This window comes from Natator depressus, chromosome 2, assembly GCF_965152275.1.
Source record: "Natator depressus isolate rNatDep1 chromosome 2, rNatDep2.hap1, whole genome shotgun sequence".
Lineage (NCBI taxonomy): Eukaryota > Metazoa > Chordata > Testudines > Cheloniidae > Natator > Natator depressus.
This window is the reverse complement of record NC_134235.1, coordinates 189,312,530-189,332,483: the sequence shown is the minus strand read 5'-3', so window position 1 is coordinate 189,332,483 and position 19,954 is coordinate 189,312,530. Positions and strand designations below refer to the sequence as shown.

At 43.6% G+C, this 19,954-nt stretch overlaps 1 protein-coding gene across 1 annotated transcript in view; it reads right to left on the bottom strand.

The window, feature by feature from the left end:
* The window catches only part of TOPAZ1 (testis and ovary specific TOPAZ 1), a 100,958-nt gene that overhangs the window by 68,859 nt on the left and 12,145 nt on the right, over positions 1 to 19,954 (bottom strand). The window contains exons 5-7 of the mRNA XM_074945605.1: positions 17,321 to 17,388; positions 3,343 to 3,458; positions 2,102 to 2,187 (exon numbers count right to left, since the gene is read on the bottom strand). Of these exons, the coding sequence (XP_074801706.1) occupies positions 2,102 to 2,187; positions 3,343 to 3,458; positions 17,321 to 17,388 (270 nt within the window). The remainder of the gene's footprint in view (positions 1 to 2,101; positions 2,188 to 3,342; positions 3,459 to 17,320; positions 17,389 to 19,954) is intronic.

Below are 19,954 nucleotides of genomic sequence, written 5' to 3'. Positions count from 1 at the left end.
ATATGATGAAATTGCTCCCAGAACTGTTGGATCCAGTTCAAATTCGCCGATGGGGCCTATTGCTGTTAGCCAGGAGATGGTAAGTAAGGCAAAATGTATTGATCCTAGATGCCTAGAATAGAGCTCTTAAGGACCCCAGTAATATCAGTACAAGGAATCAAGCAGCTGAGAACTACCATCTGGCACTGGGTACCAAATGTCTCTTGGAAAGTCATATATGGTCACAGAACAGAACCCAGATATCTTTGGGCTTCTGTCCAGCCCGCTTTCTGTATGATCTGCCTTCTTCTGGAATTGCTGACTCATTGGATGAAAAAACTGGATCCCAAACTTCCGCTGGAACCAAGGGTACCAATGATTGAGTACTCAGGCTCACGGGTGGAAGAGGACAGTGGCTCTGTGTCTCCAGGATAGCTTCTTCCTCCTGCATAACCGTCTCTGAATAAAGATGGACCTGAGAGGAGTGGGGAGTGAGAACAGGAGAGAGCAAAAATGTCCTCTGGGGAGATGTAGGTCTCAGAGTGTTCTGGGGCACAGGATGAGTCAGTTAGTGGAGCCATTGGATCCGGTGCTTCCCTGGTCACAGTAGAAGTCAGATTCCTCCATGGCTATGATGATATTGGCACAGAAGCTGATCTGGATGTCGAAGGGAGTACTGGTGGATGTTTGTCTTTCAATCTGCACATTGAAACTGGTATAGAAACCAATGAATCTATGCTCCTTTACCCGCTGAACAGGTTTACTCATGCCTCAGTCTTTAGGACCTATGCATGAGGACTCTCCCGACTTTGAAGGAATCAGGGAGCAATCTCTTTTCTCTGGGGCAGATTTGGAAAAAGGCAGCTTGTCTCTTCTTAATCTCAGGAGAAGCCTTCTTCTTAGGCTTGGAAGTTTTAACCTCAAGTCCTGAGCTTGTGCTCAAAGGGGTGCTGCCTGTTGACTGAGGTTGATATATGGGGAACAGGGGGGTGTCTCCATCAAATGCTTTTTTAAGTCTTAGCTCTTGACCCTCACAAGTTCTGGGAGGGAAGGAATGGCAAATGCTGCACTTATGTGAGGCTCACATTTCAGCTATGCAGTAAGGGCAAAGTTCATCACTCACGGAAAAGGAAACAATTCTTGAACCCTAGTTATAATACTCACCTCCCAGGAAGAATTTCCCCAGGATGGGGGAAAAACAACTACACTAGTACTTAAGACCAAAGAGTAAATGAACAAAATAAACTATTTACAATACATTTACAGACTGAAGCAGTCAAAGGAAGCTGTGGACAGAAGCAGATTCTGACTCAGGCCACGTGGCGGTAAGAAGGAAATGGAGAGATGCTGGTCTGCACTGCCTCTTATACTCTCAGTTCAGAGTACAAGGAGAACTGCACGTGTGAGAACCAATGGACCCTGCTTAGTAAAAATCTCCAGACTCAGGTGCTTGGCATGCACGCATACCCATATGTGCAAAACACATAGGGACCATCACTCAAAGTAGTATAATTTCTCCTTTCCATCTTTCATTAGAAAAGAAGTATATTTACATTTTAGAAGAAGTTAGACACTAACTATATTTTAAAGTGTAACAAACTGATGAAAACATTAAAAAACCCTAACTCTGTGTTAGGCACTGTACACATACTCACCGTAAGAGTCTCCACTCCAAAAAGCTTATAATCTAAATAAGTAAAACGGACTACAAGTGGGAGAAGTTATGGGCTCAGAGAGTTGAAATGACTTGTCCAAAGTCACACAGCAGGTTAGTGACTGAGCTGTGATGATATCCCAGGTCCCCTTATCCTCAGTCCAATGACCAATCTAACAGACATTGCAGCTGCTGCTAAACCTTAAAAAAATATAAATTACTGTCCCTCCCAATTAGCAAAAACCATTGTTTTTCTAGTGGAGCAGAAGCCAACACGGCTGCATTTTGAACATGTTTGTTCATCACTGATTATGCACTTTATTCACTATTTATTCACTAAATTATGCCATTTTTAAGGTGGTTGAAGTTTTGGCTATCTAAGTATTTTTATGAAGAACTGTTTAAATGTCCATAATGAACAAAGTTAACCCACTATTACAAGCGTTCATTAAGTGTTTAGCAACTTACCATCACACTTTTGTCCATTTTCCATGGTTCATAACAGTCAGAATTTGGCAATGGCAAAAGAGAGCTTTTTCCTGAGTATCTGAAATCTAAGATTCAGGATAAGAATATTTAATGGACTGCGTAATAATATGGGTCATATACTAGTCATGAATCTTAGTTTTCTTTGAATTAATTAAATCCTGAAAACAGCTCATTATTATTTTCCTTTAATGACATTTCAGGTTATTTCCTACATATGTAAGACAGGCCTACTTTTTGCACTGTAGCAGGCAAACTGATCAGATATACTATAAATATTTTCACCATGAAAACATGAAATTTTAGAATGACTTGAATAAAATCATATTTATCTATACACACGTCATGTACACACCTCCCACCGTATAAGACAAAAGACTTTTTCCTTTGAATAATAGTTAATACAAGTGTTTATATATCTCAAAAAACTAAACTAAGATGTTCAAACAGTGAATAGTGTTTTTGCGTGCCTCAACTTTTGGGTGCTCAATTTGACTCCTTGAAAGAACCTGATTTTCAAAGGGCAGGTGCTCAGAACTTTCTGAAAATCAGACCCATTTATGGTGTCTCAAGTTGTGCACCCAAGAACGGAGGCACCCAAAAATCACTAGTCACTTTAAAAAAATCTTTATACTTCTTATTCCAAATAACTAACTGGGAATATAATGAGCAAAATAATCTTATTGCTCCAGTCACAATTTTCTACCCCCTCCCCAGCCTCTTCCCTGGGGGTTCCTCCAGTTAGTTCAGAAAGCATCATTTAGAGCTTTTTAGATTTACTCTTTTTTATTTTTTCAACTTTAAGTATGGGCAATTATTCAAGAGCAAATGTTTTCTGAGGAGGGCGTTCTGGTCACCCACATTAAATCCAACATATGTGATAACTATCTGACTCAAATCAGAAATGACAGCAAATGCATATTAACAGTTTGAAAAACCCAATTCTAAAAAATAAAAAAAAAAAAACAGTACACCACACAATGTGCAAAAATCATGCTAAGATACTGAAATGGAGCCCCCTAACAAACTCTCTTATCTGGACAACTCAAAATATGCAGGTATTATGGAAGAATTCTCTCTAAATGCTAGCTAAAAGGACAATACAATCAAGTTTCTAAAGAAGCATGAGCCCTAACAGCTGAAGTTAAAGTGCTCTAATTAAAATGCAGATTAAATAGAGCATGAAGCTAAAGCACAAGCTACTGAATTACAGAATAAAATACCATTGATCCAGGGTTTCAGTACTGTCTCTTCCTGGTAGGCATTTATTTGCAGGGATGGCGGTTGCAATCCTAACTGAAGTTCACTGCTCACAAATTCTATATATTTAGAATCGTTGCTAAATAGTAAAAGAAAAACACATGTTTAACAAAATAAGACAAGTGCTTCTCTAACTCGTCATATCATGTATTAACTATAAAGCACTAGATAATTTCTTCAACGATTAAAGCAAATCTTAAATATTCACTGTAAATTTAAATAGCTGAAGAGCAATCCCCCAATATTGTTTTAGTGAAAGATCATCTCAACTTGTCCATAGTTATATTAAAGCAGGGAGAAGGCGATAGCAACTATGTAACCAAAAGTTAAATGCAGTAACTTCGTGGAGGGAGCACCTATGAGCCACTCGTTTAAAATTCTGCCATAAAACTGAAAAGAAAGTTGGGATAATTGAGCTGTATGCTTGAGTTAAATCCTTTTCTAAGTACTGCTAAATCTTCCCTGCCAGAGATGAAATCTGTGGGGCTTATAAAGTTGCTTCTGAAGAGCAAATCTTATAATTGTCTAATGGACAAATTACACTAAAAGGAAGAATTTTTAATAATATTTCAAAGGGAAAATGTTCCTGAGCCCCAATTAAGCGTTCTACCTCACAACTGATTTCAAATATATATGCTCAACACTGTTAAACAGTATATTTTTTCTAAGTATGAATATTTTCAGCAAGTGCAGCAAAATGTTTGTTGTTTCCTTCATTGGTTATAGTTAAAGAAATAAGAAAATTTATCCCTGCTTACCTGAAAATTTCCTTTCTTTGAGTAATAAGGTACACAGATGCATCACAATGGGCACGTCAGCCTATTTGCAGTTTGGGGGCAGAACCAGACCTGTCAGTCACTGGCAGTATGGGAATGTCCCATCCCCGCAAAGTTCAATCCAGTGAGGTAACTTCTACAGCCAAGATGATTCAAACAGATTGTGCTTAATATACTTTGAGGAAGAAGCATGATTTCTCCTACTAAAGAGCATGGCAAATTACACCTAACAATGACAAATCCAAATTCTTGGATGTCAATTTCCAACCCTATTCTGAGGAATCCACTGGTCTCCCATGTGGTCCGCATCTATGGACCTTATTACTCTAAGAAGGGAAATCTTCAGGTAAGGACGGATAAATTTTCCTCTTCTTCGTGCTAAGGTTCACAGACCCATTACAATGGTATTTTCATAATAGTGTACCTCCAGGGTGGGAAGCAGGATCATCTTTTAAATGCAGCCATCCAAAACAAGGTAGATTATATATAAATATAGACTACATCCACAGCATGGAGACTTCTTCCAAAAGAGAGGAAATGGGACTGGCTAAGACTGGATGACCAATATGAAGAACTCGGTGAACTTATGAATTGATGGCTATGTGGCTGTAATGAGAAGCCATGGCCTCCCTCAGAGGTTGAGAGGGAGGGACCAAAAAAAACACCCCCCTCCCCCGGTGGGCAGAACCAGGAAATCTACACCCAACACACCAGAAGCTATGAGGTGGGACAGGAAGGGGAAGTACAAAAGACAGGCCTTGGAGCTCAGGTGGGCTGGAGCTGCCAAGGGAGACAGACGCATCCCGCCTGCTGCTACCTATAAGGAGCTCCACCATGCTGAGGACTGGCCAGATCTCCCTGGGTTGCCAGCCTACAGAAACTCTAAGGAGCTGCTGGAGCTGCCACCTGAGGACTCATCAGAGTTCCCCGAGGAGACAGAGGATCCCCACGTTAGAGGTACTAAACCCTGGGGATTTAGGAAGTAGCCCAGGGGAATTAAATGATCGTCTGGTTAAGTGCTGGCCTGATCCTATGCCAGCATGTCACCACTCTGCCACTGTTAGGGCCTTGGGCTGGGACGTGGTGGAGTCAGTGGGCCCATGTCCCCCTACCACCCCACCCCTGGGGTGAAAGCTTCCCCACCTTAGGCCAGGAGGCCTGTGTTGGTCGACCGCCCCTGCCTGTGCCCTAGACTGCTTTGGTGCTCGCCCCTGCCTGAGCCCCAGACTGCTTTGGTGCTCGCCCCTGCCCGGCCAGTAGAATAAGTTGCATTTGTTGTCTTTTTTGGGATCCATGAGAGAAATAAGTACTTTATCCAAGTATTCATTTCAAGCCTGTCTAGTCCCAGATGGAAGATTGGTTTTTCAATAACAGACTTCCTCTGCAAGAAAGAGACATCTGAAGATACAATACTATCAGGCCACTGAGCCATAGCCCCTACAACAAGAAAGGCATAAAAAGTATATCTTCTGCTATCAAAATTCCTAGATTTTGTACTGTCCTCCAGGGCAGTGGAAAAGCTGGGAAGACAAAGCAGGGTCCTTCCACAGCTTTAAGAGAGGTCATTCATCCCCTCACATCCTGGGTCCTGACAGAGGCTCCCAAAAATACTTTATTTTTTCCAAATGCAAAGAGGTTGATTACCAGCCCACTATATTGACTTATGATGAGTGAGAATACTTATGGACACCAGTTCCACTCTGCTACTCAGGCTTCTGCAATGTAAGTCTTGGTGTTCCTCTCTCCCTTGGTGAGCAGTGCACATAGGAGATAAGAAATTTTGTTTCACCCAGAACAGGAGAATTTCTGTCTGGGGTAGGGTTATTTGTGTTGTTCTCAGTTGTAACAACCCTATCAGACACACTGAGTATCGTGACAAGAACAGGTCTGTTATCCATGGAAAGAACAGTGCTCTGAGATCTCAATGAATCATTGCATGCCAGCTGCTGGATGTGGTGTTCTCTTTCTGGTACCCAATTCCCTAAACTGAACTGGGAAGGTCCCTTAAAAAAATCTGACTCCCAGTATTCCCCAGTTGGGGGAACAGAGAATATACATTAGAGCTAGATCTCTGCCAATGGATAAGATAGGCAGATACACAGAGGGATACCTGCAATTAATGGATAGGTATATGGACTCTGGATCATTGAAGTATACTTGTTTATGAGATCAGAATTCCAATAGGCTCTAATAAGAATTGGATTTGTTTCTGTAGCCCCACTTATTTTCTATTACAGCCATCTTCATCTTCTGAAAGGAGATCATGTACTGGATTGTATTCATCCTCAGCCCAGGCCTATGACTGACTTCCCTGGCACCACATATGAATGTTTGTTCTAAATCCAGGATGCTCCAGAAATTGTACCACTTTGTTCTGTACAGAGAAAGCTGGAGCAAACTCACTGATCAGAAAAACTGCCCAGGAAGATGTAACTGAATTTCCTTCTTCCCTAAAGCCAGTATTATTGCTACCATGATCCTAAAGAGAGAATCAGAGAGTGCAGGTAAGATCAAATGGTGAAGCTGAAAACTGGGAAAACAAAAAGGCAGCAATCTATCTGCAAAACATAATTATCTGGGGATTGTAAAATGGGAATACTTTGAAAACAAGCCTCCTTTGGGAACTTATTCATATGTCTCAGGCAGAGCCCTGCTCTGCTTGCCCTTCATTCTCTGAGGCTAAAAACAGGATGAGGAGCAGGTTATAATTCTCCAATCTGAAACAGAGGAGAATAATTTCATTCATGTTATTGCCTCTCGGTGGATTGCTGAAACAGGGAATGGAACAAAGCTGTTCCTGAAATTCTTGCACAGCTCGAAAAGTTCCATCCTTTTGACAATGCCCAGTGACCTTACTGATCAAAGTTACAGCCAGCCCTTTGCTCCCAATGTGAAAGAACCTCACACAAATCGGGAATCTGGTTGGAAAACTTGTAGATAGTTCTGAGACAGCTACTGGTGCTGCACTTGTTCTAACTACCATATGCAAAAAGGTATTTTTTCCTGTTGTACTTCCTGGAATGCTTCAACCCACCACATGACCTGTATTCCTCTATGTAGTACCTGGCAGAATTCTAAGTTGACTCTTCTGATGATTCTGAATAGCTTCAGCTACAAGTTTCCATTGTATCAGTAAGATAGATGGGAACTGAGTTGTTTGATCATCTGACCCCAAGGATCAAAGCTCCACGAAACTGCATGAAACAGATGTGAATACCCCTTATCCCCAACCAGCAAGTAGCCAGCATTAGGCCATGCGATTTTAATTTTTACGTTGAGAGAGGCTGTTCTTGCAATAGTGTCGACCCACGTTAGTATTGCTTGTGAAAGCATGCAGGGGCACACTGGATGTCAGATTACAGCCTGTGTTTGTCTATTTTTGTTGTTCTGATGCCCCTGAGAATTTGCATACGTGAAGAAGGGGTTGTAAAGGGCCAGTACAGTGCGATCATTCTTTCAGGTGAAATTCTTCCCCGTTAGAAACGAGTCCCTGATCACCAGAAAAAATGGTCACATTTATCTTTGGTAGTGGTACCATGTTACAAAATGGAGGCTCAGAGGAGGATGAGGTAAAAAGAGTGGAAAATTTCTTACTGATAATTTCCTTTCTGCTAGTAATGTTTCCCACAATTCTTGACATCTGGGCTACTATCCTATCTTCAGCTCATGAAGGCAGATCAGCGTTTTGGAGCTGCATGGTCTGTCCATGCCCCCAAAGCTCCTGCTTGCTTCCAAACAGGAATGCTGGAATCAGGGGTGGAGGGGTGGGCAGGGGAGCTATGCCCCCCACCACACTTTTAAAAGTGGGAGGGCCATGCCCGTCCACTTTTTAACATGGGCTTAGTACCCTCACGCAGGCACGGCAGGGGAACTAATAAGGTGATCTGTTCCCCCACAGCAAGTGCAGCCCCTGCTAGCAGCACCAGCCTCTTCCCAGATGGGGGGCTGAGGTGGGCCTTAGTCCCACCTCACCATTGGGCCCTGCCCCCTGCTCCTCCTCTTCCCCCCAAAGCCCCACCCCCTGGCCAGAACAGAAGACAGAGCCAGGTAGTGGTAAGAGCCATCTAGGAAGCCCAGACCGCTGTAGGGAGTTCCAGACCCTCCACCTCCATGGGAGGCATGCGCTAGAGGGTGGGGAAACGGGCCAGGTGCTGCTCTCAGGCACTCCAGCCCTCCCAATCAGGGCAGGTAGAGGGTCTGAGGCTCCCCACAGTGGCCCAGACTCTCTGGGCAGCTCTTACCACTGCTTGGCTCTGGCTTCCGCCTGGCCAGGGGACCAGTGGGTCATGGTTCTGGTACCAGTGCCCTCCCCTGCCCATTTCTATACAGGTTCCAGCGCTCCTGCTTCCAGATGTGTTATTCCCAAGCTGTAAAACCTGCATAACATCATTATTAATATTTCATAGATAACATAACTAAGTATATTAGAACAAGGAAGATGGCCATGTGGTAATGATGCCACTTAATATCTGGCCCTCGACTCATGAGCGCTCACGGGTAGGTAGAATCGCTGGAGATGGTGTTAACAAATGAAATTACTGGTAAGAAATTTTCCGTTTCTCACAATTCTTGATGTCTGCGAAATAGCAAGCAGTAAACCAATGTAGAGAGGACTACAGGAAAAGTCAGAAAAAGGAAAAGCTGTCCCCTCCCCACCTATAATATTTGTTCAAAGGGCAAAATCATTTCTAGGCCACCGCCTGCAGCACCTTCCTGCCAAAGGATGACTCTGCAGAGGATAGAAAGTCTATCTTGTAGTGCTTAATAAAGATGGTAGCATTTGAACACCTTACACATTTCTGCTGTGGATGCATTAGCTCTTTCAGTATGTCTGAGGTAAATTTTCAGAGCCCTTTTGACATCTAAGGTGTGCCACCTTTCCTCAGTAGGATGTTGTGGCCGTGGACAGAATGAAGGTTCCTTGGGAAACATGTGAAAAAAGAGTTCACCTTTGGAATAAACAATTCCTGAGTCCTGAGCACCATCTTGTCCTCATGAAACACACAGTAAAGTTCCTGAATAAAGAGTGCTGCCAACTCTGACACTTGCCTGGCTGATACGATGGCTATCAGAAAGCAAGTTTTGATATACAAATAAAATGCTCATACTGACATCAGTGGTTCAAAGGGATAGTTTCTCTGGACTCTCAGTACAACTTGGGGGGAAAAGAGGTCTAACTGCTGGCTTGGCTAACCAGACTGCACTAGGGAATGTGTGTACCTGGGGATTCTCTACCAAAGAATCCACAGATCCTGCAAACATTGTGCTACTAAGGACAGACATCTGATGCACAATGATGCTGGATTAGAGACCTCTGTCAAACCCTTCTTTAAGAAAGTCTAAGAAAGCCATAATTCCTGGATTTCTAGTATTTACTTCATATTCCTGGCACCAGTCATAAAATCTAGTCCAATAATATGCTTTCAAAGTCAATACTCTTCTAAAAGACAATGCAATGACACAATTGCTTCCCTTTCAACAGCCAGGCTGTTAGATGTGGCCAGTTTGGATTTAGATGAAGCAGATGCACCTTGTGAGGATGTCCTGTCTCTTTGGGAGCTGTAGAGGCGGTCACAATTTCAGCTCTATCAACTCCAAAGACCATGGTCTCCTTGGCCAATGTAGAGGTACCAATATTACTGTTGCCTGTTCTAGTTTTAGTTTCTGGACCACGTTCCCAAACAATGGGAAGGGTGGAAATGCACAGAGGATCCTGTGACCATTTATGGGATAGGGCATCTTCCCCATGGATCTGGGTCTACTTCCCTGGTGAAATACTTTGGTCTCTTTGCATTGATGTGGTTTGTGAATTAGTCAGTTGAGGGCACGCTGAATAACTAGATGATTAACTCAAAGACTTCCTGATTCAGGTACCACTTGGGGTTGTTCACCTTGCTCCTGTTGAGCCAGTACGCCTTCTGGTTCAGGACTCCCTTTATGTGAGCTCTCCGGGGGGAGAGGAGAGAATGCTCTCCTCACTCCATGATTTCCATTGCTTCCGTATGTAGCGCTGGGCTTCTTGTCCCCCTTGGTTGGTCATGCTGTCTGACTGAATTGGAATGTTTCTCTTTAGGCTGGACTGGAACCTTCATAGTGGCATCTTGACTACTCTTAGTTTATGAGGTTTATGCTGTAAGGTCTTTTCCTCCAGGTTCCAGATGTCTTGAACTGTTTGGGATCCCAGGTGTGCTCCCTAGCTCCCCAGGAGGGCCTCGGTTGTGAGTATCAGGGGTTCAGGAAGTCACATGGGTATGCCCTTGTGGACATTGCCCTAGGTTGACCACCATTTAAAGAGTTGATCTTCTGCGTCAGAACCCTCACTTGATATTTTATATGTTCCAGGGAGTGATCCCATACCTTTAAAATGAAGCCTCAAAGGTGCGTGATGTGTGACTGCACCCATAGAGTGCTCCCCATACACAATACCAGGAGGCATAGCAATTGAAGGCTCAGTGCAATAGTTGGCCTCTTGCAGTGCCAAAACAATGCAAGGAGGTCTTGAATCTTCTAGAACATCTCTAGAGATTGATATACCTTGACTATACAGATGCCTATATCCACTCCCAAAGGTGTTATTTGAGTGGACGGAATCAGTGAGCTTTTCCTGATTTTGATGATAAAGCCATGCACCTGCCGGAGATTCAAGGACAGGTATGCAGTTCTATGTGCCGTTGCTGGGGACAGAACATCCAGGAAGATGTTCAGGTGGATCCCCTGTGACCTGAGCCTGGCTAGGATTATCACTAAAATCTTTATAAAGACTTGGGGGGGGGCAGTAAGCAAGGACAAGCCAAATGGGAGCATCCAATAAACGATATTGCTTCCTGCTATTGGCAAACCTTAAGAACTTGCGATGGCACAGTGATGGGGATATGGAGGTATACATCCATCAGATCCACTGAAGTCAGAATATCCTCCCTGGACAGGGATGACAGTGTAGAGCTTAGGGTCTCCATCCGGAACTTCATTTTTCTCATCAACTTGTTGAGCCTTTTGAGACCTAGAATGGCTCTGATTCCCCCTGTATGTTTCTGAAAAATTAAGAAGATGGAGTAGAATCCTGAGAGTCTTTCCTCTGAGGGAACTCCCTCTTACTTCCATATCCAGGAGATAAGAAATCACATTCTGGATTAGACCACGCTTTACGGGGTCATTAGAAAAGAGAGACTGGATGAAAAATAGATGGGGAGCCTGTAACTTGAGAGTATTCCTGGTTCACTAGCTCTGTGGTTCATGGTCAACGCAACCCATTCCTCCAGTTAATAGGAAATCCTGCCCCCAAGCTTCAGCTCTAGGCAGAGACCTTTGCATTTCTTGTCATAAAGAGGTTTTGAGAGCAGCAGGATTCCCTTGGGGCTTTCCGCGGGAGAACTTGCTGTTTCTTCACTGGTATTTCTGCAAGGATGATGGCCAAAAGGAATGCCCTTGTCAGAAGGCTGGTCTCTAGTCTCTCTTAGCGGCATCGTGTGGGATTGGAAGGGATCATTTAGATGATGTGGCATTGTCCGCTACTACCTTGTCTTTGAAAAGCAAGGCTCCGGGGAATTTGGCAAAGCACAGCACCTGCTTCAAGTGTCCAGGGACGAACCCATCAGTGGCACCTGGTTACTGAGCTGGAGGACAGGGCTTTGGCTGAGAATCTCATCACGTCAGTAACAACACTGTTGCCAGGGAAACAGAGCCAAAGTCAGGTTGATCTCTATAGGTGAAGGCTATGAGATCTTTCCAGCCAGGAGAGAGATGGCTTTGCAAAGCAATTAGCTGTTAGGGACACCCTGAGGAAGCCTCAAAGTATTGAGAGTGACCTACATTTTTTTTTCCTCTGTGAGGTCCTTAGGATAGAACTCCCTTTGGAGGGGACAAACATAACTTTAGCCAGGGACAGTGTCAATCTTTGGTATCTCAGTAATTGACATTTTTGTCCTATAGAACCTAAGATCTCTTTTGTTAATGTGATTGCCCTCATCTGGCTTATCCCATTCATCCCCGATTACTTCCTCAAAAGCGGAATGTAGGGGAATCATGGCCACAGGGAACGATTTCAGGGGAAGAAATTTGCTCAAAGGCTTACTCTTGATAATTTTGTTCAGGTTGAATCGGAACAGTGGATACAACCTTGTTGCACATGGCCTCCAATTTCTCAGGGGAAAAAAAGCCTTTGCTAAGGCTTCCTCTGGTCCTGATTGGAGTTAGAGCCCATCCTCCAGACAATTCACCACCCTCTGTTATGGAGGAGGAGAAAGAGGAGTCAGGACTCATACCTCCTAGATCTTTTATGTTTTCCTTTGCATTTTTTGCTATCTTTGATTTCTTAGCTTGCTTAGAGTGTACAAGATGTTGCAGCTTTGGTGATGTCTTTTGCAGGTAGCCTTGCTGAGGGCCTGAAGTCCTCTCATGAGCTCTCTTCCTGAGTTCTCGCTGCTGGGATCCCTTTCTCCCACGGTGGTGGCGGGGGGAACTCTTCCAGAGCCCTCCTAGCCAAACTACAAAGGGGGGCTGTGTGCTTATGAGCCTTGCTTTTTGGCCTGAAGTCCTCTCATGAGCTCTCTTCCTGAGTTCTCGCTGCTGGGATCCCATTCTCCCATGGTGGTGTCGGGGGGAACTCTTCCAGAGCCCTCCTAGCCAAACTACAAAGGGGGGCTGTGTGCTTATGAGCCCTGCTTTTTTCCCCCCAGGGTGCTCAGGACCCATTTTAGGACTTGGGCAGGGGGGATTTGTGACTCACAAATCTGCCCTCTGTTCTCCAGGGGACACTTGAGAATTACCTCTGAGTTGGTTGACTGGGATCCTCCTTGTCCTTGGAGTCTCTCTCTGCTCTACTCAGACTCCTGGTCCATTTTTCCCATGTCAGAGTTGCGGAAGAGAATCTCACATGCCTGTCCAACTCCATGCCCTGAGACCTAACAGAGTTAGAGCCGGAAGGCTGGGTGCAAGTTAGGCATAAATTGTTGCCTGCCATGCCTGGAAGGGGAGTCACATATATGAAGCACTGTCTGGATTTCATTCAGTGCTTTTTAAGTCACTCTGCCATACCTGGAAGCTGCAGAGGAGCCAGTAGGGAGGCACCACAGCTGAGGCTCTGCGGGGTTTCAAAACACAGCTCAAAAACTAGCCCAGGAGGGAGAAGGGGATGGGAGGGAGATCACGGTTCACCACTCCTCCGCATTTTGACAAAAAAAAGTCCTCCTAGACAAATGTGAAAGTGGGAGCTGCAAAAACCATCATCTGCACTGCCACGAAGGCAGAGAAACTGGAAGCAAGCAGGAGTTGAGGGGGCATGGCCAAACCATTTGGCTCCAAAACTCTGATCCTCCTTTGAACTGCAGAGAGAGAGAGAGAGAGGAGAGAGCAGCCCAGCTGTCAAAAACTGTGGGAGACGCTGGCATGCAGAAACAGTGGGCCAGAGGCCCCTTACTGCTTGTGGGTTGTTCAGCATCTGGGCCGCTGTCCCTCATACTCCACAGCCATCTACTGAATGGAGGTGGTAGAGGTGAGACATGGCAACCTGTTACAGAAGCTGGGAACAATAACCTGGACGTTAGGGTATGACCACCTACAGCAATAGCTGGGAATGACAGCCCAATAGTTATGGCATCATGACCCACACTAGCAGTTCAGGATGACAACCTGATACCTTCCCAGTGTTTTAGACATGACAGGAAATTCCTATCCCACTATTACAACTTCCCAGGATGCATCAGAATGGATATATAACTATAGCTCCCCTAATGCAGTTGCCGAGCTCCTACGCATAGTTTTAAAATAACCAGTAACACTTGTCTGAAAGAGTCTATCCTTTGGTTTTTGTTTTGGGTTTTTTTTGGTGGGGAGCAGGTGATTGTTTCAAATATATTTTACTATTTGATTCGCTAACTCAGACTTGAAATGCTGGGCCTTCCTCCCTGAAGGAGAAAGAATTCCCTTTGTGGGGTGGTGTGTACCGATGCCTAAAGGAATCCACACACATTTATGTCCTGGTCTTTTCTGCACTGATCTGCCATGCTAAACTCTTTGAGGGTGAGCACGGAAACTAGGAGCTAAGGATTATCTGCCCTGCTGCATGCTGTGAAAATGAGAAACTCCCTTTGGGAGTTTGTCCACATGATAATGCTTCAGAGAGAGTGAAATTGAGCTCAGATTACTCTGAAAATATTACACCTGGCTAGTGATCTCCCAGTCCTCAAAAAGGCTGGGTTTATTTGCCTCCGGCATTTACCTTAAGTGTGAGCTCAACTGTGAAAAGTCTATTAAATGTCACAATAACCTAGAACGTGTGTTGATGGGAAAAGGTGCAAAAGGGTCAGAAAAACTAAATTAGTCCAAACAAAGAGGCCTACTGATATAATTCTAGGACTGGGTTAAGAAGAAGCCTGGTAAATAAGAGAAGTGTGGGAAATCCATGAACCAAAATTGGTTTCTCAGAAATTGGGCCTAATTAGCGGACAAAATAATGAGAAGATGGGCTATTCAACCCACACTCCTTTTGGGGATCCTCAAAGAGACTTTGAGGGAACAGATATGAACACTGGTTGACTAAAAAACAAGAGAGAAGGGGAAGGAGCAAGCTTCACCATCATGGCTGCTATCTCCACTAGCTCCTTGGACCCTGGGATTCAACAGAACACCACTGTGCCTTTCTCATCCTAATCCTGAAATGTCCTGACCAGACTGGACCCAAATGACACCTAAATTTATTCCCCAGACCCTATTGCAGTTTGCAAACACATGCACTGCTGGTATGTTGGAGTTTTGTGTGTGCACCTTGTTAAGAGCAGTACATCATTATTTTAGTTCATTCTTGTTGAAAAAGTTTGTTTTTCTTAATTATTCCTGTCCATTAGCTAATCTTTCCAGGCTACCACTCTTCTAAACTTGTTCACAATTTTTGATTTGTCAAGATGGTAAATTAAACTGGTTCATAGTCAACCTTTTTTGCTCTGATGCTGTAAGTAGATTGTCACTAAATTGAATTTCTTTCAGCTCAGCAGTGTAAAGTAATTTAGCTGACTACCACACAAGCTGAATTTTAAGATAGTGAGGTCTGTTTGTGAGGTCTTCTCCCTCTACACTGCAAAATGTGCATTTCAAGTAAAGGAGTACATCTTTATTCCAGTGCTGTATCAGAAGAAAAGCTAAAGCAATGGGATTTTACTACTTGCATAGAACAAAAATCAGATGCAAATACATTTGTGCCCAGTGTAGTCTACTTACCTGTGTAGTGGTGACACCTATAAAGACCTAAGTGCCAGTGTCAACAGTACTATGTCAGCAGGAGAGCTTCTCCTGCTGAAATAGCTACCACAGCTCACAGGAGTTATTGTAATTAAGTCAACAGGAGAGCTATTTCCCATTGGCTTAGAGTGTCTGCACTAGCAATGCTACAGTGCAGATGTGACGCTGTAAACTCTGTAGTGTAGCCATAATCTATCTGTCTCTCTCTCCCACTTTCCAGAGCCTCCTGGTTGCTGAGTGAGTGACTCAAACTTCACTTACCCAACCTTTCCTCCAGTTTCCTGGATGCTGCACTGGATACATGTATTTCTCAAAAGTTTTCCCCCACTCTCAGCTTTTGGGTCAATCCCAGTTCACAAAGCACACAAGCACATGCACATTTCAACTGGACATACTTGAATTTAAGTATGTGCTTAAGTGCCCTGCTATCTCAGGGACACAGTACATAGTTTCTGCAGCCTGCCTCTGCTACAGATTAAAGAATTCCCATGCTAGAATGGACAGATATTGATCCAATTCTTTGACTGCTGCACCGTTCTAAACAGCAGCAGTGAACATTTACACTCTTTATTTTCACTCCGACAGTTTAGAAAATCTTTGAGCAGCAACAGAGACACTTGAGCTGTCTATGAACTGGCAGATATGACTTCATGGTTTAACCCTGGGTTCACATTTGCAAGATTACATTTGCAATCTTAAACTTAATTAAGCTTAAGAACTAAAAGCTTAATTAAAAAAATGAAAGCTTAGTTTCTGCAGAAGTTGATGACATTAACCTGGAAAAGTTTCCTACTGGTCAAATATAAATGGATTTTTTAAGCATTGACAATAAATTTTGTCAGAGCCTGGGGAATCATTTTCAGTGGAAATGAATATTTGTAGTGTGACAGATATACAATTTATCTGAACACTAGGGTTAGGAAACAAAACTATTTCTATTATTGAAAATATTGAGTGACACTAATAAGAATACCACCTCTGTCACTCCCAATATCTATATTGTAAATACTGAAGAGCAAATGTCCAGTATTGCTAGAACTGGTGACACTACAGAATGAAAGACTCATACCTCTATTTTTGCAACACTCACACTGCCCACAGTTAGCAACTGATTATGATCTTTCATAGTTATGTGAATTACAGCAACTTAAGCATTTTCCCTGTTTTTGGAAGAACTAGGCTACAACTTGATTTGGAAAAAAAAAAGTCTCCTCCCTCTTCAGTTTCAAAATTTCTTAATTTTTCCATTTAGATTTCCCCTCCATTTCCAATCTTTTATTATGAAGTGTCTAGACACCAAATAATGTCTTGCAGTTCCAAACAAGCTATTATGATATAAATCAACATAATAATAAATGTAAAATTATATTTTCTAGAGAGTTGCTAGAATTTCACATTGCCATATTCTAGTAAAAAACTAGCCAATATTTGCACTTGAGCAGTTTTAGACAAAATCTTATCATAGCCAATTATTTCCTGGATTATTTAATTTGGTCAAATTATTAGTTCTACAAAAACAGCAAATCCAAATATAGTCAATACTACTGCTTTATAGTTCACCACCTCAAGACTGATCATCCATACTGGAATACATTTTCAACTGCATTCATTCTGAGATGCTTGAATAGATAAGACACGGATATACATCAGACAAAATAAATCAACTGCAGACAAACAAAATTCTGTCCAATATACCAGGAAAAACAGTAACTACATTACACCTCTGATACTTCTGGCTCTGTAAACATATTAAGTTATGTCAGTTTAATTTTCTACATAAATAGTGATGATGTAAATGAAAGAAAAGAGTAAATAAAATCAGGCTGATGAGATTTGGTAAAAAAAAAAAGAAGTTGCCTTTCACTTTATCATTAGCATACATTACTCAAGAAGAAATGGCATACATTACTCAAAGGTATGTCACGGCACATACCTTTTTTCAGCTTCATGAATATTAACTTTTTCTTCTTTTATAGCGGCCAACTTGCCTGCAAATCTGTACTGTGAAATGATTATAGTTTAAATAAACATAAATTCAGATAACTCTATCCTGTATATCAAACAATCTTTCATAACTGTGCCCCGTGTAAGAACATAAGAAGGGCCATACTGGGTCAGACCAAAGGTCCATCTAGCCCAGTATTCTGTCTTTCAATAGTGGACAATGCCAGGTGCCCCAGAGGGAATGAACAGAACAGGTAATCATCAAGTGATCCATCCTGTCACCCATTCCCAGCTCAGAGGCTAGGGAAACCATCTCTGCCCATCCTGGCTAATAGCCACTGATGGCCCCATCCTCCATGAACTCATAGGCGCCAACTCCGTGGGTGCTCCGTAGCTGGAGCGCTCACGGGGAAAAATTAGTGGGTGCTCTGCACCTACTGGCAGCCAAGCTCCCCACACCCCACCTCCTCCTCCTCCCCTGAGTGCACCATGTCCCCGCTCCTCCGCCTACCTCCCAGTGCTTCCTGCCCGGCTGCCACCAAACAGCTGTTTGGCAGCATTAGCACGCTCTGGGAGTGGGAGGAGGAGCAGGGACATGGCGCGCTCAGGGGAGGAGCAGGGAAGAGGCGGGGCTGGGACGGGGATTTGGGGAAGGAGTTGGAATGGGGGTGGGGAATGGGTGGGAAGAGGCGGGGCCTCATGGAAGGGGTGGAATGGGGGCGGGGCCGGGTCGAGCACCCACAGGAAAGAGGGCAAGTCGGTGCCTATGCATGAACTTATCTTGTTCTTTTTTGTACATACAGTATTTTACAAACACTAAGTTTCTGCATACCATCTTCACTTTAATGGGCGCTCAAACATGACTATTTTACTATATAAAATCTAATGCAGATAATGGCAACTACTGTTATCTAAAGGGAAACAAATTTAAAAACTACATTCTGACTTTTTCTTAAACTAATATTGCTACACGTAAGATTATTATAAATGAAATAATAGAGGAAAAACACCTTTTCAGATTATGGGAAAAACATGAAACAGGCTATGCACATAGTTATTTTCACCTGAGGTTTGTTGGATTTTTCCCACAACCCCAGGAAAAAGAAGAAACAGGAAAATATTGCTGAAAATACAAAAATTGGTAAGGGGACTCAAAACAAATATTCTCCATTCAACCATCTCCTTCTCCAAACATGAATGACTGATTTTCCATCCCTGGGGAAGAGTCGAGGTTATGATGTGTTGTATGTGGTATATGATGGTTGTTCAAGTGGCAAGGTTTATACCTTGGGGTGAGGAGTAGAGGGTATATACCAGGGGTTGCTGAACTTACTGAGTCTCTGAGCCGCGTACGACAATCTTCATTAGTTCGAGAGCCGGGGTGCACCTGCTGGGGTTCGGGGCTTCAACCCTGTTTCTGCTGAAGACCTGATCCCCAGCAGGCGTGCCCCGTGGCGTTGAAGCCCTGAGATGCCTCTCCCCACTAGGCAGAAGCCCCTACCCCACCACCCTGATGCAAGGCAGAGGTCCTATACTTCCAAGTCTGGTAAGTGGAGAACGGTGAAGATGCAGGGAGTTCCGTGAGCTGCACTGTAACTATAAAAGAGCCGCATGCGGCTCATGAGCCACAGTTTGGCCACCCCTGGCATATATTGCTGTCTTGGACACTACAAGAAGACAAGACACCAGGAATGGGGCTTAACTAGGCTGCAACTTTATTAAGTAACACATATAGTAGCTATCTTGGAATTACTCATCTAGTACAGGCCATCCTTCCTTCTTCTGTAATCCATACCTTACAGCGAAGTACTATTATCATTCCTCTCACCCTGTTAATCTGGTCCCAGCCCATTGCAGGGGCTCCATCGCCCTCCCTCATATGAGGGTTAAGTGTGTGGTGAAGAGAGGGTTTGTCTACCCACTGCCTCTGACATCAGGAGCCCTGACCCCAATTCCCCATTTTCTTTAGGAGATGGAGTCACAGTTTAAGGCCAAAACGGATCACCAGATCTGACCTCCTCTGTATCACAGGCCATGAGTACCACACAGCACCCACACACTAAAGCGAATTTGCTTCCAATTTCAGTTTATCAGGGAACCAGATCCCCTCTTGATCACTACCTGAGCTGAGCACCTGCCAAGACGCAACAGAATTAATTTTACAACTTAACCTACCCTGGGCTGCTTAGAGGAAGGTGAAAAAAAATCCACACCACCCTGGCCAATCTGGCAGTGAGGAGAAATTCCTTCCCAAACTCAAAAAGGTAATTAGCATGAGGCCACAAGATCCAAAAAACCCAGTCCTACTCTAATTTCAAGGGATGGAAGGAAGAATTTTTCTTCCTTGTGTAGAATGGTCCCCTTGGGAAGGGGTAAGGGCTTATAAACTCCCCTGTTAGGTTCTAGGGAGCCCATCAGCTTATATGGCATCCCTTCTGTCACAACCAATCAGCCACAGAGCAACTGTCTTCCCCTTCTTAAGTCCAGCAGAAGAGGGGTGTGGGGCAATTCTTTTTCTTTCCCCTGCAGGTCCAAAGCAGGCTGCAACGTGGAGAACATCTGATGCCATAACTTCACTTCCTTGCTTTTCTTGTTTTTTGTTAGGTATGTTATATACAGACCA